Here is a 26,291-nt window from a genome sequence, read left to right on the forward strand (position 1 = left end):
GTCTTAGAAATTAAAACTTGGTAAATTAGTTTTTTTTAATAGAAAATAGTAAATCAGTGTTGATATTAAAAATAATCACAATTTTTATTGCTCAAAGTTTTCTAGGAAAGAAATAGAATAAGTGTAAAAATATATTACTAAAGACCATAGTCATTAAATTTGGAAATAAAATTTACTTTTATTATTCAGGGGAAAAAACCATCCAATTGGGTGTATTGTTGACTTATTATTATTTTTATTTAGTTTATTTAGATTTAAGATTTATCATAAGGGGTACACAGGCTGAAATTCTCTGAAACAGAGCAAAGGAAGTAAAAGAAGGCCGAAACTCATCAATGTCGTCGAGTGGGGTCATAGTGGAACTGCATAGAAACTCCAGCAATTGGGCCAAAGTGGTGGATGAGATTGTGAAATTGGAGAGAAAGATATTTCCCAAACACGAATCACTTGCTAGATCCTTTGATGATGAGATGAGAAAGAAGAACTCTGGATTGCTTTACGTGGAGGTCGATGGTGAAGTTGTAGCCTATGTCATGTATTCTTGGCCTTCTTCCTTATACGCTTCCATCACCAAGCTCGCAGGTTCCCAACCCCTTTTCCTTCTTTCAATTTTACGAAGTTTTCATCGTATGAAATTTGATAATTTCAATATATTGTTTCTTTTATCGATTGTTTCTGTTCTTTGAATATGAAATTGATGACCCTTAAGGCCCATATGCTAAAACTGTCTGAAATTCATGATTTTTATCCATGTCTGAATAGTTGAAGTGCTAAAGTTTTGTGCCCCCTATTGTGGGGTTGTGAGTTGGTGAAACCTCAAATATGCTTGTCACCCATTTGATGAAAGTACCAAAACAGAATAAAGGCCAAAATACATTTTTGGTCTCTAACTTTAGCTCATGAGCAATTTTACTTCTTGGCAAACTTAAAGTGATTGCTTGTAATCCCCAAAAATTTAAGGTGATCAGTTTTAGCCCCTAACAAACTCAAAGTGATCGCTTTTAGTTCCCGTAAAGTGATGATGTGTCAGTTTTTAATTTGACCACATCATCTAAGTACTAAAACCAATCACTATAAACTCTAGGAACTAAAGTGGCTCATAGGTTGAATTTTAGGGACGAGGAGTATATTTAAGCCAAGAATAAAAGAAATGAGAATAAGATATGTGGTCGCATGCACCCCTTATGTCCTTCTAACCTGTATGTTTTGCTCTGCGGACTGGTTTCTCCAGTGGAAATGAGACTGATTTGGCAAACCCTTAAATTCCTAAATTGGTGAAACTATTTATTATTGTTCAGGTTTTTGTGTCTTTATTGAAGATAACCTATTTTCTTAAATTTGGGTGTTCTTTTTGATTGAAAACAAACTCAGTGAAGGAGAATTCTCGGAGGCTAGGACATGGAGAGGCATTGTTGAAAGCAGCAATTCAAAAATGTAGAACCAGAAATGTTCACCGTATAACACTTCATGTTGATCCGTTGAGGACCCCTGCTATGAATCTCTACAAGAAATATGGTTTCCAAGTTGATAACTTGATAGAAAGTTACTACTCTTCTGATAGAAATGCCTATAGAATGTATTTGGATTTTGATGCTGATTAGTGAAATAGAGATCAAAACCTGGTCCAAAGATTTGCAGCAATTTTCTTAATTTAAAATTTTGTAGCCCTTAGAAAAAAATTAGTAGCCGTGTTTTGAGATTGTTGAACAGGATAATTCAATGAATCTCAATGCGATATTGAAGGTTGTGATGTGATGAAAAGTGTCGGATAAATGAATTAAATACTCTGTTTTCTGTTATTGTAGTTCTTATTGTCTTTAAGAAATCAGTTTATTTGCCTGTCAACATGCATTCATGTTGCAAGCTTGGGCTTGCCTGCATAATGCAACTAGAAATTTAGGTTAGCTTCTTGATTGCCCCCATTCTGTGCTTGTTTATGTCTACGTATGCAAAAGAAAAAAAAGGGTTATTTGCTAAAAAGTACGAACGCTTCATTTAGGATGCTATACCCATGTCGTACTGGTCTCGTATTTGTGTCATACCGGTGTCATACCTGTCATGTCATGTTATAATTTTTCAAAAATTGCTCGTATTGCCGTGTTATACTTGTACCTGTATCCATGTACGTGCTTCCTAGGTTATTTGTTTTGTAAACTCCTATGTCTTCATAATGGTCGCATGGCTTGCATACAGATCCCGAGTTTTATGCTACCTTGCTACCATTTCAGGAGCATGAAATTAGGTTCACTTGTGCAATTGATTAAAAAAGACAAAAAGAACTCATGCTAATTTGTACATAACAATCGTGTAGACTTTTTGTGAGCATTGAATTGTTTGTATACAGATATTTAAGCCGAGAAGTACTAGTGAATCCAAGATTTGTAAAATCTTAAAACAAGGCATTTTGATGAAAGGAAAAAGAGATTCAGTGACAAGATTATCCAGTGTTTTGTCACTATGGATATCTTCTTAAGTGATGTGTTAATTACACGGGTGTAAAATTTAGATCCTTGTTGAGCCACTCCAATTGAATATATCAGTGCATGTCCTGTACATGTGCGCATGGTGTGTTTGCATAATAATTCCCCTTGTGTTATGTTGTGTATTTGCTGAAACATAGCTATCATGACTTCTGAGAAGACTAATAGTTCCAAAACATAGACAATTTCATTGTCTTATTCTCACATAAAGTGCATTATTCATCTGCCTCAGCACAAGAATAGCATGACTGCACATGTTGATGATTTACTTCCAGTAGTATTTCTTTGCTGAGAATTTGGGAAGTTCTTGTTCTTTTGCTAGGAACCTGAAGTAGATGGGGTCTGAGCAAAAGAAAAAATTTCAAGTTAAAACAAGAAAATTTGTAGTTCTAGCCATACAACTTTGCTCAAATTACCCCTGTTTAGGAGCATATGATGATAATCTTTTGGAAAAGTAATCAGGATGTCATTTTATTGAGAACAATATAGGAAGATGATATGCAAGCAAAATGCATCTGAAATATTGTCCGGAATGAAATTGTATTATCACCGTACCTTTCGCTGTAGTTTGGCTGACAAGTCAAGAACTCATTGGCTGAGAGATGGCATTCTCTGTCCAAGATAGTTTTTAATAAAAATAGTGAAACAATAATATCAATAAAAATGTCAGATATAATAAATTTTAATGTTTGAATCCTCTAGAGTCGTGAAAACTCCACTCAAAACAGGCCTTTTTAGTTTTCGAAAACTCCACAGCAACGTTGATGCTATGTAAAACCAATAGTTTTAATTTATCAATATCAAGACCGGTTAAATAAACCAAAAATGAAAATATTCGCTCAGACAAACCATAGTTGATCCTATAATTCAACCTTGATTGCTGTATTATTATAGAACCAGATTGTTCCATTTCTTTTCTTATTGTAATATAATTCTTAATAGTCTGTATTTGTTTCATACATTTTTGTGTTGTGCTTGGGAGTTTCAAAGTCAGAATTTCAATTGAACTTAATTAATATTATTAATTTGGGTTGACATGCATATCTGACTGTACAATTGTTTTATCTGTCCATTTAAAATTAGTATTGATCTTTTTACAATAACCCTTATTTTGAACCCTTAGTCATTGTTGCACCTAGTGCACGAAACTCTCACTTTTGTAGGGTTCGGAAGAGGTGATTGGTTGGCGGCCTTAACAACACCCCCCCACCCCCTCCCCCCTTCTCTGTTTTTGGAGTGGCTGATTCCTGTAATCCTAGGGTTATGTTAAAAGAAAAAGAGATCTTTTAACCCATCAGCATTGTTTTTGAAAGTGAAATATGTAAATTTTCTAAAACAAGGCTTATGGCTTTGCTTTCTTTTCCATTCTTGAAAATGCTCTCTGCTTGCTCATTAATAACCTTTTTAAAGCTCTTCTTTTACCCCAGAATGGGATATTTTGATGCTAAACTAAAGCGTATGGCATAATCCGTTCATACTTCATAGTTGTCCTTAACAGAAACTGTATATGCTGCTTCTCTTTCTGCTTCTCCTGTTGGAAGCTGGAGTGACTGCGGATGTATTTCTAAACCGTAACTGGGAGGAGGTATATTATGCATACAAACTCATTCTGTTATTTCCTATTTAGTTACTCATGAGGTGATTGACCTAGGAAAGATGCTTTTATGTGGTAATGATACTGATTTGATTCAATTGGCAAACAGGACTTTCCAGTGGATCCAAGTGGGAACTTTGCTCAGTTGAAAGATTTTGTCAGGTCAAACTTTGAGATCTGTAAGTGGATAGGCTTGTCCATTATGTCTGTCCGGGTATCTCTCTCTCTCTCTGAATTTTGGCACCCTTTGAGGGAATTTACTTATAAGCAAGGATATGGAGCCCTTGGCTCAAGTGGTAAATGAGAGGGCAGTGGGCACAGGTTCAATCCCTGAGGATCTTGTCCCCTTTACTGGGATCCCCCTTCACTTTTAGATTAATATTTTTTTTTTCTCTCAAAGGATTTACTAATTGACACTATTTACCTTTCCATAAGTAGTGAAACCAGTAGAAACTTTTAATATATTCCCTTTTATAGTCTTAGATGCGTCTTTCCTACATATGAGGTTTGAGATATATAAATCCTATCATTTAGGGATTTGATCTAGTTATTGTTCTCCCAGAAAATGCGCTTTGCTTTGTCACAATCAACCATTACATCGTTTCTTATCTATATCAATTGCAAAAGTTTTAGCTGTTGTGATTAAACCTCAGTATGGTGTTCTTTTTCCCCCTAATTTCCTAGGCACATTTTTTAGATAGTTATGTTTTCTACAGTAATAAGATACAAAAGTCTTTGGGTCCTTAAGAATGAAGTTTTTTTTATATTTTGTTTTCAGGGACTGTCTCTATTATTGGCAATGATTCTCAAAGCTCTTGGGCCACATCAATATTGGGTCCTTAAGAATGAAGTTTTTTTTTTTTTTTTTTTTTTTTTTTTAATATTTTGTTTTCAGGGACTCTCTCTATTATTGGCAATGATTCTCAAATCTCTTGGGCCACATCAATATTATGACAGTGATGATGATTATGCTCCTGATAGAGTTCCACTCCTGAGGAATGCTGTTGTTGTCGGTAACCCTGTCTATGGGTCTAACCGTGATGCATGGAATATAAAAATTGATGACAAGGTATAAATGCTTTAATCATTTTTTATAACTACTCCTATCCCATTTTGTTGGTTGTATTTAGAAAATTCTACTTTTTAAGGAATTATAATTTCATGCGTTGTCTTTAAACTAAAAAGATAATAGTTTCTAAAACTACCCTCATTAATTTAAACTTTAATAAAAATGGGGTATTGACTTTTTAAATAGTGTTAGTGTCAAGGGTAAGCATGGTGTATCTTCGATTCATTAATTAATTGTTGTATCCCTGCCCTTTTTGTCTTAGTTTTTCAAGAAATGGTGTAATGTCATATTGTGTCCTGTGTTAGTGTCCATGCTTCCTAGCTTGGAGCATTATAACTTAGGCAAGATTTATGAGATCGAAGAACTCTGATGAGATTTCTGCCATCATTTTTTGTTTTCACTTATTCTTTCTGTCTTCAACTTTATCTATATAGCATCTGGCCAGCACAATGGTATGAAGCTGCATCTTTTCAAAGTACAGTGTTTTTAAACCTCACTATTTGTAGGTATAGCTTTTTCAAATTTTCATTTTTTGGAAAGCAGAGACACACTTACTTTACTATCATTGTTATTTCTAGTTTATCAAACAAAATATATATATATATATATCATTTTTATTTCTAAGATAGGTTGTTATGAATTTTCTTTACCTCATATTTCCTGTTTATGAATTAGACAACCAGGTAACTGCATTCACATCAGAAAGGAGCTAACTTGTGGATGGATCGAAGGTGTAGGGGCACAAAAAGCTTGTTATCTGTCTTGACCAATGGAGGTTGAAAATGGAGAAAAACCGAAGGACTTTCAGAGGGATTGATGGTGAAATCATGTACATATTTCAATAATGTCCAACTGTTAATGCCCAAACCTCATAAGAATGAAATTACATGTTATATGGTTTATTTTTTAGGTTTTGAGCTATGCGTAATATATCTAAATAGTTATTTACAAAATATGAATTATGTATAATGTATCTCTTTTGTCAAGATCTGTATATTTTACTGGGGAAACATTCTAATATTTGGAGTTGCAATGGAACAGTTTATACAAATTAGGAATCTGGATCTTCAAAATTGGATTCCATTTTTTTTTTTTTAAAATTTTTCAAAGAGAGAGAGAGAGAGAGAGAGAGAGAGAGAGAGAGAGAAGAAGTAATTTGGATGTTAAACATCTTTAAAAAAAAAAAAAAAAAAAAAAAAAAGAATCATGATGTTTAACATTTTGGTTCAGTTTTTTACAAAAAAGAAACTGGAATCCAATAGTTAAGATCCAAAGTTTTGTGCAAAAAAAAGAAATTGGAATGCAATCTTTAAGATCCAAATTTCTTATATATAAATATGACATCTAATTAAAATAATTTAATTTAAATCATTGAATTTCTTGGAACTTTTTGTAATATTCCTTTCATTGGAGAAATATATTTTTTAAAATTTTTTATTGAACAAAAAGCTACTATAAAATTTTAAAATATTTAGTAGTAAGACCCTTCTCTTCTCTCTATCTTCTTCCTCTAAAATTGCCAAATTCTATAAAAGGAGATTCAAACCATCACACACATTGAGACTTGGTCATTGCAATTGGAGGATCAATTGCAAATTTGGAGACGATCAAAAAGAAGGGATTCAAGTAATCGGTTGCTAGCAAGAACTATAAGCTCCAGAATATAGACATTACTTAACTTCAAGGGTTTTGGAAGTGATATGTACAGCAACTATCCTTGATTAGTGAATTGTTTGGTGCTAGAAACCCCAAAGATATTTTTCCACTTTGAGTTTTTATCTCCGTAAGCACTTCAGTCTTCTTGTGGGTGTTAGAATTTTGTGATGGGTAATTCTAGAGATACAATTTTTTTTTATAAAATTTTTTATAAGTTATTGTTTTTGTGAGTAGTTATTAGTAAATGAAAATGTGATACTAATGATGTACTTAGATAAAAACCAGTAAGAAAATGACCACATTAACAATTTATAAAAATATTATAAAATAGTTTATGGCAATAATATTACTCTTTTGTGACTGGGATTGTTTGTATGCTTATCTATGGTTATTTATGTCAATTGGTTAATAACTTGAACAATTGGGCTTAATTTCTCTACTAAGCTTAAAACTGACTTAAGGCCTAAAATTTGAGGTCTAAATTGGTAATCAATAATTGTAAAATATCAACACTAGTCGCTTTCATTTGTCTGTCAACATATTCCACTAAAATTCCAACACGCTGCGCATTATTTTGTCTAAAAAGATTGGGATGAAGTGCATCACTAGACGATTAGTGACACTGACTGACTGACAGAGATATTCTACCATAGTTGTGTTGTGTTTGGATAGATTATATTTCACAGTTTATTTTACTATTTAGTTTATTTTTGTTACTATATTTACAGATCTCACTGCACTTTTTTATATTATTTATAGGTCTCACTGTATTATTTCAGCCAACTTTTACATTTATCTCCAGTACTTTTAGCAAAAAGTTTTCAGTTTCAGTAAAATAAGCGAATTCCAAACGGACTTTTGGATCTTCTGTTTTTTCTCTGCAACCAGAGAGCTTCAATGTATCAAATATTGTTGTTGATAACACATATTTTCGTTAGGTTCAAACAAGAACCAAAACTCAAAATAGTAAACAATAAAATTGCATGTGGCTACCAACTCATCAAAAATAATCGGCACACCCTAGCATGGAAGATTCATACAACCCGTAAAGCTCCTTGACAACTTCTAACTCACGAGGTGAGGAAAGAGGAAGGTAAAAAAAGAAAGGAAATAAAGTGATTAAACTACACTTTTCTTGTAGCCTTTTCTCTTCTCCCTTGATTTTGCCTTTTAAAAGCATGATTCGAATACTCGATTCTGTTGTGGACACCCATGCTATATATTCTTGAATATATAAAATAAAACAGTAACATGCAAAAGTAAAATAAATTGGTTTTGATTTCAATATAATAATTGGGACCGCTTTGTGTTATTTGCTGATTGGATTCACAAGGTATAATCTTCAACGGTAGCTTCTTTAACTTCTAGATAATCATAGTAGTTTATTAAAACATCATGGAGATGAACTTTTAATAATAACTTTAAGGCATTCCTCTTTTAACATATCGATCATCGTGGGCCTTTGTGTATCTTATTATATATGTTTGTGTTTTCGTTAAAAGTATTATTATATGTTTGTTAGGCACTTTGAAGTGCACTTATTTCATATGCTTACCCTCCACAGACGTCAGAAGGAGAAAATTTTGATCAATCATGGAGGAGAGCGGGAAGAGGTAGGGCGCGAAAAATGCTTTCTTTTTCAATTATTTGATTTTTACGTGTTTTATTTAAAAGATCTGTTACAATATTTTCAAGATAGTCAAAGAAAGACAAAAGTTATATCATAATCTTCGTTTTTTTTAAGCACCCACTAGGGCCACTGGCCTTTAGTTGTTCGGTTGGATGTCTTATTTTCAGGCTTTATGATATGAGTGGTTTTTTTTATTTTTGGGAGATATTACAAATTGCATAAACTTACAAATTGATCTGTTAACAAACAAAAAATAATTTTGATAATTATTTATTACGTTGTTAAAGTAACACTAATCATATTTATTGTCGTGTTAATTTATAAGTAACTTTAACATTTTTCTTATTACCAATAATTATACTAGTCATAATCACTTGTTAATATATGTAGAAAAAATAGTACTAAGTTAATATTTTGATAATTAAGAAAAAAACATAGCACATGATTTAGTTTTAAGCACTAGTATATTGATAATTAAGAAAAAATCATAGCACATGATTTAGGTTTAAGCACTAGTATAAACAATAATGTGTAGCGTAAACAAGGATGCTAGATCTATATGAGTTTTGACATAAGCATGATTCTTGGAGTTGAAGAATACAAATTTTTTTGTCTCATTTTTTGTGTGTTCCACTTTATACTTTGCCAATTACAATTTCCTACACTTTTTTTTTTTTTTTTTACTTTCCTTCTAAAATAACAAAAACTTAAAATGGGAAAAAAAAAAAATATTAGACACATGATATACTATAATTGGTGAAGTATAAAGTAAAATATAAAAAATGAGATAGAGAATATATACTCAAAGCATTGAATAAACTCAAAATAGTTGCTTCATTGATCAAATGGATTTCTTTTTTAACATTTTTTTTTATATTTTATATTTGGGGTTGGATGAAAAATATTTGGTCAAATAGATAACATAATAATAGAAGTTCTCCAACAAAATGACATAAATAGATTGAAAATGTTAGAATAACATTACCTCCTTCTCTAGTAAAGCAAGTATAGACAATAAAGAGAATGCAAAAAATATCATTTTGGTTCCTATATATTTTTTTGAGTCATTTTTAATTTAGTTTCTTACATTTTATTAATAGTCAATTTGGTTTTTATTATTTTCAACTCATTAACGGAATTTTTTTTTTTTTTTGAGAAGAAACTAAAGGAAATTGATTGCAAGTTGAAACTAATAAAGAGCAAATTGACTTGTACCAAAATGTATGGACCAAATTAACAATAACCCAAAAATGTAACGGTCAAAATGATATTTTCCTAATAAAAAAAAAAATTAGAATTTTGATACAACTAGGGTCCTATCCTATCCTACAGTGAGTGGGAGGATTGGTTTTAAATTTTAATAATAGAAAACACGAGCAACATGCCTATATGCTGATGTGAAATGTCGATAATAATCAAGTACATTTAGGATTAAATACCAACGGAAACTATAGCTATACAAAGTTTGATGGTTCGAATGCATGATACGGATTAGATTCGTCTGCCTAGTCACATGTTCTGTTAGAGCTTGCAGACAAATTAGAAAAATTTTAAACACACAACCCGGGCATCGAAATTGGTGGAGATTTACCTTCTATTATGGTAATCACTATCTTTTTTCTAGAACTGTTAGGCCTTGGATCATTCACATTTACCATCCACATTCAAAGGAACAAACAAAAGTGTGCTAAAAACAACAAACTTCTTAGACCAATGTATGACCTGCAATCAGCATTGCCCACTATTTAGTGGAGGCACCAACACCATTAGAGTGAAAACACTGCAATTTGTATCTTTGATTTTACGCGAGTCATGTCACGCTTGTGCATATTTGAGGCTTTGGTCATTCATCTGGAATCTGGACAATACCAATTATAGTTCTTTGATTTGGTCTATCAAATGGGCGGCCCATTTTTTGATTGAATAGATAAGATATATACAAGATACCAACACTAAACAAAAATTGCTTCAATGGACCACACATTGGCCAGTAATTCAGAACTTTAGCCCCGCAATGTTCTCAAGTACATCTTTTTGACATTTCATTGAAATTTTATGTTAGTATTTGTTTCCAAAATTAATGCATCCATTTATAGTTTGGCCTCTTTAATTTGGGCAGAGAGAGAAGCTTTGTAACATAGTTTCTTAAGGTAAGAATTAACACATTGATTGAAATAAAGTCTAAAACTACACATAGTTGAGTAGCAGAAAAAAGAGAAATATTAAAAACAACAGCTGAAATAGAAAATGGTCTTGTATTTCGAGGATACACATTTCTCAACCAAATAGACCAAATAGGTCAACAAAACCTGCAAAGCCCTTTCACATTTTTGACCGTAGTTGTTGTACCGAAACACTTTCCAAGGTTTTTACCTGTTTGCACAAAACGGTATCGTTCTCAGACACTACGTTGCCGACGTCACTTCCTCTAAGTCTCAGCAAACTCAGTGACTCACACATGACACATTACCGTTTGCTTTCCCCCAATAGAGAACAAGACCAACGGTAGAAACATCAATTTACATGAAATGACCAAAAACACCCTCACCTCACTACTCTCATTTCTCATTAGGCTAATGCTACAAAAATTTCACAACAATAATTATTACCTCACTACTCTCATTTCTCGTTAGGCTAATGCTACAAAAATTTCACAACAACAATAATTAAGAGTGTTTTTGGTCATTTAATGTAAATTAAAAAAAAAAAAGGCTTTTACCAATTGAGAAGTGTTATACATATAACATTTTTACAAAATTTTATAACAAATATTACGTGATAACTGATAAGTTATGGTCGATTCTAATTTAAACTTATTATTAAATTTTTTTTTTCACCAATAACACTAATAACAATTTATCACTTAAAATTTTGTAAAAATACTTTCGGATAATAGCATTTCAGTTACGAATTTTTTTAGAGATTTTTTGCTTATCACTAACCATTAGCTAAATTTGTTACTTATCACTAACAATTAGGTAAATTGTTATGTCGTCCAATTCTCTCCCTCACTATTCAATCTGACAAGTACGGCCGAGCGGAATTAACGCCTTAACTGTCCGTGGGACCCAACTGCCCATGGCATTCCCTAAAATAAAACCAAGAATAATGGCTCACATGGTCATTAAAGAAGAACATAGCTTTTCCTGTGCTCTATAAATTACTCCAATAATATAACCAAGACATCCCACCTTCAAAGCAAGAAAACACTACAAGCTTTCCCACTTTAGACTACACAGAAAAAAAGTGTCGGCGAAAAAAAGCTCTCTTCTTGGGCTTTGTGCTTATCGGAAAACTGACATTGTGAGCTGCTTGAACTGGTGGCGCCACCGTCCCTTATGAGCCACACAATGCTGCGTCACGGTAGCTCTGGCCGCAGGTTTTTTAGCATTTGGTTTTTGTTGAAGTGTTTGGTTGTTTCAGCTCAGGTTCAGAAACGTGTTCCGGACCTACATTGGTACCCCGCCACCGCCACCTGGTACGGCGACCCCGAGGGCGATGGTAGCACCGGTAGGTCCCACTCACCCCAACCACATTAGCTAGTTTCCCACTTCCCATGTTGCTTTTTTGAGGTTTTCAGATTCTCTTTTTGTTGGTTTTTTTTTTCTTCTATTTAGTTTAGTGAATCAGTTTTAGTTTAATTGGCATTGTAGGACTAGCATTTTGGTTATACTCTTTTCTAATTTGTAAGAAAATTTTTGGTTCTTAAAGGGTGAGAAAATCATTAAATTCAGCTTAGACCGAATACTTTATTTTTATCACAAAGAATCTAAGGATGGTGGGACCAATGATGTCTAGCTAAGGTAATTAACTGTGTGTCTCTTTCTAAAGAAAAAAAACAGTGGACGGATAATTCAACTGTTTAAATTTTTCATGGTTGAATGAAAAATTTAGCGTTCAATATCTATCTATATTAAAAATCGATTGAATCGATTAATATTTTAATCTGATAATAAAGAGCTATCATCGTATCGTTGAAATGTCTTAAAAAAAAAAAAAAAGAAAGGGTAATTAACTGTGTGTATGCTGACAAATTTAATTTGTATGTAAATATATGTAATGGCATTTAATTGGGTTTTGTAGGTGGGGCATGTGGGTACGGGTCCTTAGTGGACGTGAAGCCATTGAGGGCCAGGGTTGGTGCAGTGAACCCAGTACTGTTCAAGAATGGCGAAGGGTGTGGGGCATGTTACAAGGTTAGATGCCAAGACAAGAGCATGTGCTCGAGACGTGCCGTGACCATAATAGTCACAGACGAGTGTCCCGGATGCTCCAGTGGGCGCCACTTTGACCTCAGTGGCGCAGCCTTTGGACACATGGCTATAGCCGGTGAGGGTGGTCAGCTAAGGAACCGAGGTGAACTACCAGTCCTTTACCGAAGGTATGTGTTTTGTACTGTGTAGTATGTCTTGCCTTTTAAGTTTTTAACTGCCTCTGTTTTTGTCACTTGCAATTTTGTCACTTTTCGGTTATCTGTTTGTTAATTAATTTATATTTTATTTCATTGATTCTTGTATCTCTGGCCAACTAGTAACTAACATTTGGCATGACTTATGTGATTTTTATTTCTTAAATTTGAGAATAAGGGAAATTTGTCTTTAGATTACCAGATTAATTTTCCTTTTCTTTTACCAAGATTATGCGACCGGCTCGTTTTCATAGTTCCATGCATTGACTATTGCCCACATCTTGTTGCATTGCAACTATAGCATAATTAATTAACCTCGTCCCTTTACTCGCCCCCCAAAAAAAAAGAACCTCTTTTTTTTTTTTTTTTTGGAGAATGAAACCTCAACGTAGTTTCGGTAACAAAAAAAATAAAAATAAAAAATAAAAAAGAACCTCATCGTAGTTTTTCTTAAGTCATCAAAAAAAAAAAAAAAAAACCTTAAATTCCAGTGCTAAGGCTAAGGTGAAAAGATAGATTGGAATAATGATTAACTGATTAAATTTCTTATTTTCTAGTTGTTTAAGATTTAAGGATAAGTAATGATACATGATCCACAAATTAACTATTTCATAACATCTTTTGGAACTGATGTTGTAGCAAATATATATTGAATCTGATCTGAGCCCATTATTAAAGTTTGTAAAAAAATTTATAACTCTAGCATTTTTCTTTTAAGATAAATGTAGTAGAATATCAAGCGGAAAATTGTATGCTACAGAATAAAAGGGTTTGCTTTTACTTTTCCTTTCTTCTCTCTTTTTGATAAATGGATCAGGCTTTTGCTTCTTTTTCTTTTATTCTCCATAAAAGATTATGCTTTACTCTACACTGGCTTGCCTTTATACAAAAACTCTCCAATAAATTGGAAATGTTTCTGTACCTATAGGACACCATGCAAGTATCGTGCAAAGAACATTGCCTTCCATGTCAATGAAGGTTCAACAGATTATTGGCTATCACTTCTAGTGGAATTTGAGGGCGGAGATGGAGACGTGGGGTCAATGCATATAAAAGAAGTATGTAGCTTTCTTCTTTTGCTAAGTTTTTATCTTGTTTATTGTTTCCTTCCTCTTTTCTAGTCTTCTAGTCCACCATCTACAGTATTTTCGTACTTGATCACCGAACAAAAAGAGATTAAAAAAAAGAAAAGAAAAGTAAAAGAGCATGTCTCTTCACGCTCCACAAAATTGCATATGATTAATAAACTTCTCAAATCAATGAAGTTAATACTTAATAAATATGTCTCAACTTTCAACTTTAAAGTGATAGTGTTTAACTAAAAAGTAATGCATAAGCCCGCTCAAATAAAGATTTTCATTCCATGGAATTATTGGTAGTAGTAGTAGATAATTCCTAATATCGCGGATGTCTCGCTTCTTTATCATGTGCCACCCTACTCAGCAATTCATAATATTTTTTACAATAATTTGTTATTAATAGATAAAAAAGTAATATCAATGGTGAGTCTAAAGTAAAACCAATAACCACTTATCACTTAAGATATGTTATAAAATTGTTGTAGGCATGTGATATTGTTCTAATTCACTTGCCTTTTTACATTTTTTTTTGTTAGCTATTGTTGATGGGGGCCAAAGTGCAATGTGCTCAAAAGCACATTTTAGCCTTCATTTTTGTTTTTTAGTTTGGCTTCTATTCAACCATTCACTTGAGTCTTGAATCAAAGCATGTGAAATGGATAGGGGCCACGATCTTAAAAGTCACGTTCTAAGCATGTTCGAAATGATATTTTTCTGCCATGGTTACAATTTTATAGCCCGACTGTTGACCAGCCTCGATACAAGATACGTACACTGTAAAAATAAACAGCTCCATTTTCTTTTTCCTTGACAAATGTGTGTACATGTTGCATACTATGCCCCACATCTTTTGAAGCCAAACTTTTTTTTTTTTTTTTTTTTTTAATTTTAATATTGTGGCTTAATCAAGTTTCGAAAATCTGAAGGATTTTGAAGCCAAACTTTTTTTTTTTTTTTTTTTTTTAATTTTAATATTGTGGCTTAATCAAGTTTCGAAAATCTGAAGGAAAATGTTTTTGGACATAATATATTTCACAATTCATTAAAAGTGTAAGTTGTGATTAGAGCAACTGTTGATACTATTTTTATTATATACTAGTAACAACAGATCAAGTCAATAATTATAAAAGATAAAATAAAATTTAATCTCTTTCTATCTTTATGTGGGCAGGGAGGTTCTACAGAGTGGCTGCCGATGAATCATATATGGGGTGCAAACTGGTGCATAAATGGAGGACCCATAAAGGGGCCATTTTCTGTAAAGCTAACAACACTATCAACGGGAAAAGCTCTCTCCGCCAAAGATGTCATTCCAAGTAATTGGTCACCAAAAGCCACATACACCTCTCGCCTAAATTTCTTCCCCTAATATTATTAAGAGAAATGGTGTTTTGACAAAGCAGGGAGATAAAACAATAATCACTTTCTTGAGCACTTTTAATGCCAAGAAAGGCTCGATCTCTCCCCCCACCCCTAGTCCCCATGGCCAAAAAAGTAAACGTTGTCTGTTTGGTCTTGTTCTTTTTTGAAAGAAAAGTAGCAGTTGGAGTCCATCTTTTGGCATCCAATGCTCTTTTCTTTTTTCTTTACTTTCGTAGTGTGTTTTAACCGTGTAGTAGATGTGTAGCCCTCTCCAAAGGAGAGAGAGCGTATTTTTAGTTTTTATATGTTAATGTTGGTCAGTTGGTGTGAGAGGTTGTGATTGTAGTTGTGGGGTACTGTAGTTTTTAATGAATTTGGACCGTTGAATGCAGCATTTGTTTCTGTTGTCATTTTGCAAAACAAACAAACCCTCAAGATATTTGTGTACCTTACGGTCTTATCTTTATTTTTTGGTAATGACAAAATTCATTTCAAAGCTTAAACTAATATTAAAATGTATAGATTAAATCAAGAGCGCCGTCTGTGGGAATCGAACCCACGACCACATGGTTAAAAGCCATGCGCTCTACCGGCTGAGCTAAGACGGCTGGACAATACAGTAATGTATAACATTTTAGAAAATCCGAATGGAAATTGGTTCAAAAGCAACATACCTTATATATGAAACAAATCCTGAAAATACTAAGACGCGAACCAATGCACCTAGCAACTCCTTGCGCTGCAATGAGTTATATGACCACAAGTCTACAAGAAAATAACCCTTTGTGGTTGAAAGAATTTATTTTTAGGAATCCTATTCCTATAGATCTTTAAGATGCCAGAAATTTATTATTATAAAATCAAAAGTGAAAGCTCCACAAGTTTGGGGGATCCCCCGACCACGACCGCGAGCCAAAGATTGTCAGTGCTTCTAATCTAACTGTAGGATTGCTGTGATTACATAATCAGTCACATGCACACAGATTTTTACATCTTTCTTCACAACTAGCTAGTTGGTGCTGAGTGACAAAGTTGTGACCACCAAGCGTGGAGGCGGTCCCATTAATTGGCCCATCACTTGTCTGATCACATGTGAATTGTCTTGTGTTGTGTTTTGATTCCATAGATATGATAGAATTCCTCCAATCATCTCTACCATCGTCAACCAGCCAATGATTACAATCATAAGTCTTTCCTTAAAAAATGCTCTTAAAACACTCTTGATGTTGCTATGAATTAATTCTATTAGAAATATATACTTTTTCTCCAATATTTTTTTTTTCCTTTTTAAATCTTTTTGACAATTAGGTACCCAACAAGAGTTCAATTTCAAATTTTCGGAACCGTGATTTGTATGCTCGGCAATGAAATCTTTCTTGTATTTGTCTGCAATTTGAACCCTTTTATGTGAGATGGTATATCATTCACCAAGTAATCATGTTCCTCAAGTAAACTTCTTCTTTTTGCAAACTTATAAACCTGATAGCTACAGATTCAGGGTGTTCAAAACATTGAATGACCATTGGAACCAATCGACCTGACTCAACCCAAAAGGGTTGGGTTGGTTTTTGAAAGCTCAAATTAGTGTGAAAATGCTAAAACTTGTTCAAACCCCAAAATTAAAATTACGGCTAAATTACTTTTACTTTAACTTAACAAAGTGCGGAATAAGAGTAAATATACGCAATAAACCAGTAACTCTACTCTAAGCCATATTCAACCACAATGAACAATAAAATAAAAGTTTAAAGAGTAGGAAGGAGAGATGCAAACACAAGATAACACCAAGACGTATTATCAAAAAGGAAACCAAAAAACTCGGCAAAAAACCTCTCTGCGACCCTCCAAATTAAAATCGATCAACTAGTGAATAAGTTGGAGTACACAAATAATAAAAGACCCTTCAATCCTAGTTTACCCCATGTACTTGAGCCCTCTAAGCTCCTGCTATCAACGGATTTCTTGGAATCTTGTCTTCACTAGCTTTCTGGATCTTGCAATTCAACTCAATTGCATCTGCCACTTAATGGCTCCTTCCAATACTTCCCAAAGGCATCAAAACTTGACTCAACATTCAGATTGAGTGAGGTAAGTGTTTGGGCTAAGAACCTTTCAAAGATGTAGAGATGGAGAGGTAAGAGTAAAGGAAAACCAAGAGAAAATGTGTAGATGATTGTGGGTATAACAATCTCTAACTCTTAAGTGTTTTTGCTAAGGATTTCTCTCTGAAAAGCACTCCTTACATTTTGTGGATAATGAGGGTATATATATTGTAGGTAAAGAATTTGGTAAATTACTTTATCTTTTTGCCAAATAGAATATTTCACAGGTACCTTGCGAGATGGCATTTCTTGCGAAGTACTCGCGAATTAGACAGCCTGGCATAACTTTTTAGTTTCTATTTATGTGCTTCACATGTAGACTTTCGCGAGCTTGCGAGCTAGTTGCGAACTATACTGTTTCTTCTTTGAAGCTTGATTATTTACCAATCTCTCACACTCATTCCTTACAAATAAACCCACATAAATACAAGGAAATGATTGAAGAAATTACAATCAAATTTGGCACGGAATTAAGGCCAACAAAAGCTAGTTGAAAATCGCAACTTTACATATTTGATGCATCATTCGATCAAAACTGATTCCTCCACTTGACATGTTCAATTTGGATGTTGGGTTTCTAGACTCGGCCCAAAGAAAACCTAACTTGAATCTGGACTAATTAGTAAGCCGTGTGTACATCATTGGAACTTAATATTTCAATACCGGTCTTTTCTAGTATATCATTTTATCATAAACCACCCCTTTTCAAACACAAAGGAAGATCACCAGCCAGAGAATTTATTCGAGCTCTTTTGTTTTTGACCTTTAAAAGTCTACTTACAAGGCAACAAGTCAAGGTAAATGGTTTCCTCTTATAACCTTTTACAATATAGGTTCCAAAAAAAAAAAATCCTTATGCATTTTATAATATCTCAAGCCTCAAGACAAATAATTCTTCCTCACTAAAAAGGATGACCTTACAATACGCAAAGAGAAGATTCTGGAAATCATGGATGAACCAAATTGAACGTCAAATGCTCAGACCATTCTCCTTTAAACCACAAATGATCATGCCAAGCAACAAAAAGCAACAGAATTAATGCATAGGATGGCATACAAATAGTAATTGTTCTTAAGTTAGATAAAAATTTAGAGTGAATATTTAGTTACAATACAGATGTCAAAACAAGTGAAGCGAGAGAGTCAAAAATTACATGTAAAGTCTACCATATCCTAAGGGGAAACAAAAATGAATAGAAAGGATGAAACCTCTTCATGAACCCATCTCGTGGACTCTAAGAGGATCATAAGATAGTCGTGCTTATTTCTTCATAACAAATGGTATGTGAAAAAGAAGCAATCTAAGAAAGAAGAAACGAATATAGCGTGTCATTACTCAGCAGGAGCTGGCTTGGTTCCAGCAGTTGCATCGCTCTCAGCAGCAGCAGCCGCCTCTGGTTTGGACGGGTCAGAAGTACCATTAGTTGTAGCATCTTTTGCAGGTGATGCAGATGCATTTCCTCCCGCAGCCTCTGCTGCAGTTGGTGTCTTACCTTTCCCATTCTTGGCATCCTTCCCTTCCTTTGCATCCTTGCCATCTTTGGCAGGTGCAGGTGGGGGAGGTATCATGTGTTGAGGAGGGTTTTGTTTCAGCTTAAAGAGAATTTGCCGCATCCTAGAAAGATCAGTGGGTTTCCCTGGCTTGGGACCCTGAACAACCACAATCGAAGGATTCTTATCAGCATCTTTCTTCCCTCGCTTCCTCTCAATATTAGGGACCTCCCGAGGAATGATCTCTGCTATTGCTTTCCAGTAATGCTTGTCAGCTTCTTTGTGGAACTTCTCTTGGTTAGCCAAGTTAATCTGCCAAAAAAAAAAAAAGTTCAAATTCATTTATCTTAAACTATGAAGCATGGAAATAAATGCAACTCAGAGGAGAGAGAGGTAGGACCAGAGAGGATTAGCTGGGAGGAGGGGCCTGGAAGGGAAAGAACAATGAGATTTGCAACTTGTACCTTCTCTCTTTCTCTGTTGTTAGTCTTGTTTGTTTCACAATTCAGCTTCCTTTTCTCATAAAAAGATCGTTTATACTCTTCAGCTTCTTCAATAATCTGATTCCGCATCTCCTTCTCTCTTTTCTCCTTTTCCTCAAGATGAATGGCATTTTGACTGCATCAATAATGTCAAAGGTTTTACAATGCACAAATTTAATGACCAAGCAGAAGTCTATGGCTAAAAACAAGAGTCAAACATGATTTTTGAACCACTTTAACTTCATAAAGATCACGCAAGCAAACAACAAAATTCATTATTTCATTGGACAATAAAATACACCAGAGGAATGTTAGCTTTCTCTGTAAATCATTCTTGGCTCATTCTACAGTATTATTTTCTCTGCCAGAAATGAAACTATAAAATATAAAAAATAGAAATAAAAAGCAAGAAAGGCAGACAAAAATGAGGATCAAAATGAAATCTGAAGTGAAATGTTACCTTAAGCAGTAAATAGTAAAGCAACAATCATTATTTTGATCAATCTCAAAGGCCATCCCAAACCCATAGATAAAACTTACAATTCACTAATAGGATCTAATCTCTATATCCCCTTTCCTGTAATAAGGAGGACCTATTCTACCTGACTGCATAGCATGCCTAATGCTCAAATGCAGCTATAAACTTTCAATAATCACATCCCAAGCCAGCTAGATAAACTCTAACCAGCAATGGCTCTGCTTTCAACAATATATGCACTGTTGCTCAACATAATTCAGATCTTTGACTTCAGAACACAAACTACCCGCTTAAAATCTGTGCTAATAGACTTATCAAAAAAAAAAAATCTGTGCTATTAGGTAGAGCAGTGCCAACAAATGGATTTGTCCATCTCAACTGAGAAACAACGATGATTGTTATATACCAAAAGTACCATCCTTATATTTAGAGAAACTATTCTAAGATACATAGCCATAATGAGACAAAAGCAAAAGAAAATAAATAAATAAGGATATACAATTACCAAATACACGGCGCTGTACCTTTTTTACCCCTTATTGGTAAGTTACACAAGCATCCACTACTTTGCTATGAGGACATACCATTTCAGCAAGGGCTCATTGAAAAAAAATACATAGGGCTGCACTCAATAGCAGCTATAGCATATTTCCACATACTCAAGATGTAACAAACAGATGAAAATATTACTTGAATTCAATTTATCAGAACCAGTCTAGAAACTCAACTTACTGTACTACAATCCACATTCCAAAAGGCCCAAGAGTATATAATTACTGCATTAAAGGACCATTTTTTTGTATGTACAAGTGAGATAAATTATACAAAGAAGAGAACCACGTGGATGTGGATGTAAGATCCTAATAAAAACAAGTGAGATAAATTAGGCTCCTGCTACATTGCAGCTGATGCATTCATTTGACTCAATTGATTTTTTGCTAGCTGCAGTTTTTTTTTTATTTTTTTATTTAAATGATGTATCTAATAGAACTTTAATGTTGGTAGACTTGGCTGTAGTTAACTCAATAATTTGCGTATACATGTCATGACTTTCTTGTGATTGATTGTTAGAAGGTAGATGTTCAGATTCCTGAATGAAATTTTTATGATTGATTGTGCTGCACTGACCCAAAATCATATTTAGACACAAACTATAATTTTTTAAAATTCAATAGTTGGGGGCGGGGGGATTTGAACTTTGAACGTTTCTGTTAAAAACAATGGTAGGTGCTAGTTGAGTTACAAAACTCTTGGCTAGACACAAACTATAATTTTAAAGCTCAGGCAAGTTCTGAACTAGCATAACCCTAATTCTCGATTATCCCAGCCACCTTGTTCCAAGATTCATCAATCTGAAACCTGATACACTTTTTGTTTCAATAAACCAATTTTTACAAACCAAAAATCTCACCCATTTTGCAGATGAGTATTCCAGCTTAAAACTAGCTTTATCAAATTCTAGCTTCTGATCAAACAATTTATACAAGCTATGTATAACGCTAAACCCCCATTGTTCCACATTTTTGGCTAAATAACATACAATACCACATTCTCCATCTGCATAACACAACAATTAGCATTCCAGGTAACTTAGTTCTATATAGCAGTAACACATTTTACAAGAAAAAATATGGAACAATCCGGAGTGGATCAACTAACATCAGAGCCACCATCACAACTTATGCTACAAGACTAGCTCTTCAAGGTTTTAGAAACTGCTTCTATTGAAACCATTTAAATTTTCTAACAATGATCACAGTTATCATTTGCTATAATGGTCCTAGTTCACAATGATAAATTAAAGGATTAATTGTAGTTATATAAGTCAAACTACAGGAACATTTGAAACGTGCACCCTAAATTACAAAGCTTTCTTATCAACATCCTTATTTGAGACTTATTTGCAATGTCCAGCCCATAGTAAAAATTAGTGACTGAATTAGTCAATTAGCAGGAAAATTAATCCCGAATTAAGGTGTAGCAAATTTTTTTGTAGCTTAGAGTGGACATTGCTATAGTTTGGGATTGATGAAACCCACTAATCAATTAACTTTGGACACTAATTTGGAGGATAGAATGGACAATGAAAATTAATGTAGAATTTAATCTTACACATTGCAAATGCAACCATTTTTAGGTTAACCAGCTTAACCTAAATTAAAATTCATTGATAACAAAAAAAGTCAATCAGCTCAAATCTGCAATACTCTTCAAAATTTCCCATTACCCACATCATGAACTAACCCAACTTTCATTCCAATTTACTAATTGAAAACCCATTTATGATTTTTGATAACTCAAAGATCCTAAGCTCATCCACAACAAATCCAACTGTCTAGAAACCCAGTTATGCAATCCTAAATCAAAGATCACAACCAACCAATACAACACAATCATTATAAAGATTGACAAAAAGAAAAGAAAAGAAGAAGAACAAAGTTAAAGAACTGACCGCCTCCATTCGCGCAACTTAGAGCCTTCCTCACGCATCGCCTCGGGGGGTGGCAAGATAGGGCCTTCAGAAGAGAAGACCGCACCACCATCATCATCTTGGTCTCCGCCATTGGCACCGGACTCAAATGGCGAGACGTAGTCCGGGTTGGAAGCTGTGGGAGCCCCGTAAACGTCGTCGTTCTCCTCGTAACCCGTTGCAACATCGTCAGATAGAATAGGCGGTGGCGGTGGATCTCCAGCGTAGTCGTCAGAGGAGACGAAAGCGGAAGAGTCTTCGTAGCGCTGAGAAGCGAGGCGAGGGTCGTAGCCGATGTAGCCATCGTCGTCAAAAGGACGCGTGGTGGCGGTGGCGGTGGCGGTGGATGACTCGTGGTTGTTCTGCTCGTCAACCTCGTTGCTGAACGAATCAAACGACGCCATTTCAGCTCTGTCTCTCCCTCTCTTTCTCTGTGAATTTGGTGGTGGTTTATGGTTTTTCTGTTGGGTTGTGTTGTGTTGCGTAAGAATGAAGGCTTATTTGTTGTTGTTGTTGTGGTCTTGGTCTAAGGAAAAAAGAGCGGTGTGTTCGGATCGCGGTGAGAACGTTGTCTGTTTGTTTGTTGGTTGGTATGATGAAAAGTCTTTTTATCTAGATGAAAGTGGAACCTGTTAAATATCATTTAAAAATGCATGTAGGGATTGATGTAGATTGTTGAAGAAGAAACCATATATGGCGGTGACGTTTGATGGACGAAACAAAAATAAAATGGGACAAAGAGAGAGATGCCATTTTGAGGGGCTTATCCGAATTTTGAATGGCCTAACTATGGTTAGAAATTCTATGCTATCATGGCCCCACTATTTGAATTTTTTCCTAAGATTTTTTTTTAAAGAAGATTTTTGTCCTAAGTTAAAATATCAAATATCCAAAAGCCAAAGGCTTATTATGTTGGGATTTAAAAGGAATACGAAAATAAAATCTATCCCCCCCACCCCCCCCCAAAAAAAAAAAAAGGGAATATAAAAAAGTTGAAAGATTAAAAAACTTGTACTTTCCAATTTGAGGGTACGTTGACAATGGACGGGTTTAAAACTTTAAACTTTATCATTTTTGGTTGGATTTGAACTTATTTTATATATTTTAATCTTGTCTAGTAAAAAAGAAAAAAAAGTACAAGAATTCAGCCCCCCAAAAAAAAAGTACAAGAGGAAAACAAACATTTTTTTTACTTGTTAAAATCCTTTTAAACCTTTCTAATTTATAAAAAATCTTATAAAATATCAATACATTTATGTAAATAAGGAAAGTTCAGGTGCTTGTATTTGATAAAAAGACTTAAGAAGGACTTAAACAGCAGGCTTTATATAAAACGTAATTACTTGTTTATTCTTGAAAAGTAGTGAAGTCTTGAGTGTTGCTGAGTTTTTTGTTTTTTGTTTTTTGTTTTTTTGTTTTACATGTCAGCCACGAGACCACTGAATCTTCTTATCTCTTTGTTGACTTTTTGTTCAACTAGTAACTTTGTTGATAGACATAAACATAGGACACAAGAGAGATACAGATAAGAAAAAATTTGTAAATTTGGAACTTTTTTTGGGGCTTAAATCTTAATTAATTGGTATAAGATTTACAAAAAATTTGAAAATTGATTATGAATTTTGGTTTTTGGAGCTTAGGTATAGATTGATCGCTTGGAAATTTATTCACGTGGTTGAATTGGGATTTATCGGTGTTGAGGGTCTGGCTTGAAAACTTTGTTATAAATTTGATATTTGAAATTTATGGGTCTTGGAATTTTGCATTGAAGAATTTGGTTGAACCATATATGTAATGTTTATGTACTTAGTTAGAAAAGTACTATGTCCACGATATTTTTATAACAAATCATAAGTGGTAAGTTGTTATTAGTTCTAATTTGAATTCGCAACTTAAATTACTTTTTTATCCACCTATAATAACTGATAACAACTTACCATTTAGAATTTGTTTTGAAAGTATTATGAACATATCATTTCTCTTATTGCTAAGGGTTTTATGACTTGTCTCTAAATATCATTGTATTAACTATTTACAACCTTTTGGTCTATGATTTGAAATCCATTTTGGTTAGTTCTTTGTGGGTGATTTTATTTGTATAAGTTCTGGTCAAATATTTTATAGCATTAGTATCCTTACATATTTTTCTATTCTGTCTCAAGAAGATAAAGGAAGAAGATTGATGTGAAAATCCAACTCAAAAGAATGATTATGTATTTTTTTCACTTGAATTATGGAAACATGTCCTCGACATGATAGATCACATTTGTATCATGCTCTAACCTTGTAATTCAATCCTTTGAGGACACCAATACTTCGGTCATAGATTCATTTTCCTCTCTCAATGTCCTCAAATAACTCTGGTATTTTCTATTGTTTTTAATTATCTTCTATAAGCTTTTAATTAAAGTCAAACAACGCCATTTCAGCTCTGTCTCTCCCTCTCTTTCTCTGTGAATTTGGTGGTGGTTTATGATTTTTCTGTTGGGTTGTGTTGTATAGGAATGAGGGCTTACTTCTTGTTGTTGTTGTTGTCTTGGTCTAAGAAAAAAGAGCGGTGTGTTCGGATCACGGTGAGAACGTTGTTTGTTTGTTGGTTGGGAAATATGATGAAAAGTCTTTTTTCTAGATGAAAGTGGAACGTGTTAAATATCATTAAAAATGCATGTAGGGATTGATGTAGATTTTTGAAGAAGAAACCATATGGTGGAAACGTTAGATGGACGAAACAAAAATAAAATGGGACAATGGAGAGATGCCATTTTGAGGGCTTATCCAAATTTTGAATGGCCTACCTATGGTTAGAATTCTATGCTATCATGGCCCCATTATTTGAATTTTTTCCTAAGATTTTTTTTCTTAAGAAGATTTTTGTCCTAAGTTAAAATATTAAATATCCAAAAACAAAAGGCTTATTATGTTGGGATTTAAAAGGAATATATAAAAATAAAATCGATTCACCCCCACCCCCCCCCAAAAAAAAAAAAAAAAGGAATATAAAAAAGTTAAAGATTAAACTTGTACTTTTCGATTTGAGGGTACGTTGACAATGGACGGGTTTAAACTTTACTTTATCCTTTTGGTTGGATTTGAACTTATCTTATATTTTATACGGTATATTTAATCTTGTCTAGTGAAAAAAGAAAAAAAGTACAAGAGAAAACAAACATTTATTAAGTTGTTAAAATCCTTTTAAACCTTTCTAATTTATATAATAATAAAAAAATCTTATAGAATATCTATACATCTATGTAAATAATGAAAGTTCAGTTGTTGTATTGTTAAAAGGACTTATGAAGAATTAAACGCATGCTTCTATTTATTAAAACGTAATTACTTATTTATCCTTGAAAAGTAGTGAAGTCTTAAGTGGTGTTGGTTTTTTTTGAGACCACTGATCCTCTTATCTCTTTGTTAACTTTTTGTTCTACAGTACCTTTGTTTTTTTTGTTTTTTTTTTTTGTTTTTTTTTTTTTTTTTTTGAGAATGCCCAGTAGCTTTGTTGATAGACATAAACATAGGGCATGAGAGACAGAGATAAGAAAAAAGAAAGAAAATTTGTAACTTTTTTTTGGGCTTAAATCTTAATTAATTGGTATGAGAATTACAAATAATTTGGAAATTGATTATAAATTTTGGTTTTTGGAGCTTATGTATAGATTGATCACTTGGAAATTTATTCACGTGGTTGATTTGGGATTTATCGGTGTTGAGGGTTTGGATTGAAGACTTTGTTATAAATTTGAGATTTCATATTTATGGGTCTCGAATTTTGCATTAGAGAATTTGGTTGAACCATAGATGTAGTGTTTATGTACTTAGTTAGTATAACTCAAGTATTGAAATATATTTTCTTGTTGGTTTGTAGTGCTGATGGATATGCTGATTTGCAAAATATTCATTTTTGTTTCATTTATCATGAATCATAGCCTTAGCTGATTGACATGGTTAATGTGATGTTAATTGAGAATTTAATCAAAAACCTTTAAT

The 26,291-nt window shown here is 33.6% G+C and overlaps 3 protein-coding genes, 1 long non-coding RNA gene and 1 other non-coding gene across 6 annotated transcripts; 3 read left to right on the forward strand and 2 right to left on the reverse strand.

Annotated features, from left to right (window-relative positions):
* Nucleotides 1-258: 258 nt before the first annotated feature.
* LOC111992958 (uncharacterized) lies at nt 259-1,799 on the forward strand. The gene is made up of 2 exons (XM_024024815.2): nt 259-582; nt 1,372-1,799. Exons 1-2 carry the CDS (start codon nt 336-338, stop codon nt 1,599-1,601), a joined length of 477 nt encoding a protein of 158 aa, XP_023880583.1. The 5' UTR covers nt 259-335; the 3' UTR covers nt 1,602-1,799.
* A 2,245-nt stretch (nt 1,800-4,044) lies between these two features.
* LOC136062523 (uncharacterized) lies at nt 4,045-5,054 on the forward strand. Of its 2 annotated transcripts, none has more exons than XR_010624248.1 (3): nt 4,045-4,065; nt 4,184-4,253; nt 4,853-4,872. It is a non-coding gene; the product is annotated as an uncharacterized LOC136062523 (long non-coding RNA). The 2 variants fall into 2 exon arrangements; XR_010624249.1 differs by lacking the exon at nt 4,853-4,872 and adding an exon at nt 4,970-5,054 and having other exon boundaries at nt 4,056-4,065.
* A 6,525-nt stretch (nt 5,055-11,579) lies between these two features.
* On the forward strand, nt 11,580-15,672 carry LOC111992541 (expansin-B3). Its single transcript, XM_024024424.2, has 4 exons — nt 11,580-11,939; nt 12,513-12,810; nt 13,766-13,895; nt 15,088-15,672. The coding sequence occupies exons 1-4, from the start codon at nt 11,768-11,770 to the stop codon at nt 15,283-15,285; spliced, it is 798 nt and encodes a 265-aa protein (XP_023880192.1). The 5' UTR covers nt 11,580-11,767; the 3' UTR covers nt 15,286-15,672.
* A 141-nt stretch (nt 15,673-15,813) lies between these two features.
* Nucleotides 15,814-15,886, reverse strand: TRNAK-UUU (transfer RNA lysine (anticodon UUU)). Its single transcript has one exon. It is a non-coding gene; the product is annotated as a tRNA-Lys (tRNA).
* Nucleotides 15,887-18,429: 2,543 nt separating this feature from the next.
* Nucleotides 18,430-22,945, reverse strand: LOC111992532 (clathrin light chain 1). Its single transcript, XM_024024412.2, has 3 exons — nt 22,284-22,945; nt 19,336-19,489; nt 18,430-19,183 (listed from the first exon to the last, which is right to left on the reverse strand). Exons 1-3 carry the CDS (start codon nt 22,703-22,705, stop codon nt 18,713-18,715), a joined length of 1,047 nt encoding a protein of 348 aa, XP_023880180.1. The 5' UTR covers nt 22,706-22,945; the 3' UTR covers nt 18,430-18,712.
* Nucleotides 22,946-26,291: the final 3,346 nt, after the last annotated feature.

This window comes from Quercus suber, unplaced genomic scaffold, assembly GCF_002906115.3.
Source record: "Quercus suber isolate HL8 unplaced genomic scaffold, Cork oak 2.0 scaffold_423, whole genome shotgun sequence".
In the NCBI taxonomy this organism is placed as follows: Eukaryota; Viridiplantae; Streptophyta; class Magnoliopsida; order Fagales; family Fagaceae; genus Quercus; species Quercus suber.

Bases quoted from the DNA above. Each gene is read 5' to 3' on its own strand.
- LOC111992958 (XM_024024815.2), top strand. From the start codon at position 336: ATGTCGTCGAGTGGGGTCATAGTGGAACTGCATAGAAACTCCAGCAAT. The intron at 583-1,371 runs GTTCCCAACCCC...AAACAAACTCAG, and splicing joins TTCCATCACCAAGCTCGCAG to TGAAGGAGAATTCTCGGAGG.
- LOC111992532 (XM_024024412.2), bottom strand. From the start codon at position 22,705: ATGGCGTCGTTTGATTCGTTCAGCAACGAGGTTGACGAGCAGAACAAC. The intron at 19,490-22,283 runs GTCAGTTCTTTA...TTATTGATGCAG, and splicing joins AAGTTGCGCGAATGGAGGCG to TCAAAATGCCATTCATCTTG. The intron at 19,184-19,335 runs GTACAAGTTGCA...TTTTTTTGGCAG, and splicing joins ACAACAGAGAAAGAGAGAAG to ATTAACTTGGCTAACCAAGA.
- LOC111992541 (XM_024024424.2), top strand. From the start codon at position 11,768: ATGAGCCACACAATGCTGCGTCACGGTAGCTCTGGCCGCAGGTTTTTT. The intron at 11,940-12,512 runs GTAGGTCCCACT...TGGGTTTTGTAG, and splicing joins CGAGGGCGATGGTAGCACCG to GTGGGGCATGTGGGTACGGG. The intron at 12,811-13,765 runs GTATGTGTTTTG...CTGTACCTATAG, and splicing joins CTACCAGTCCTTTACCGAAG to GACACCATGCAAGTATCGTG.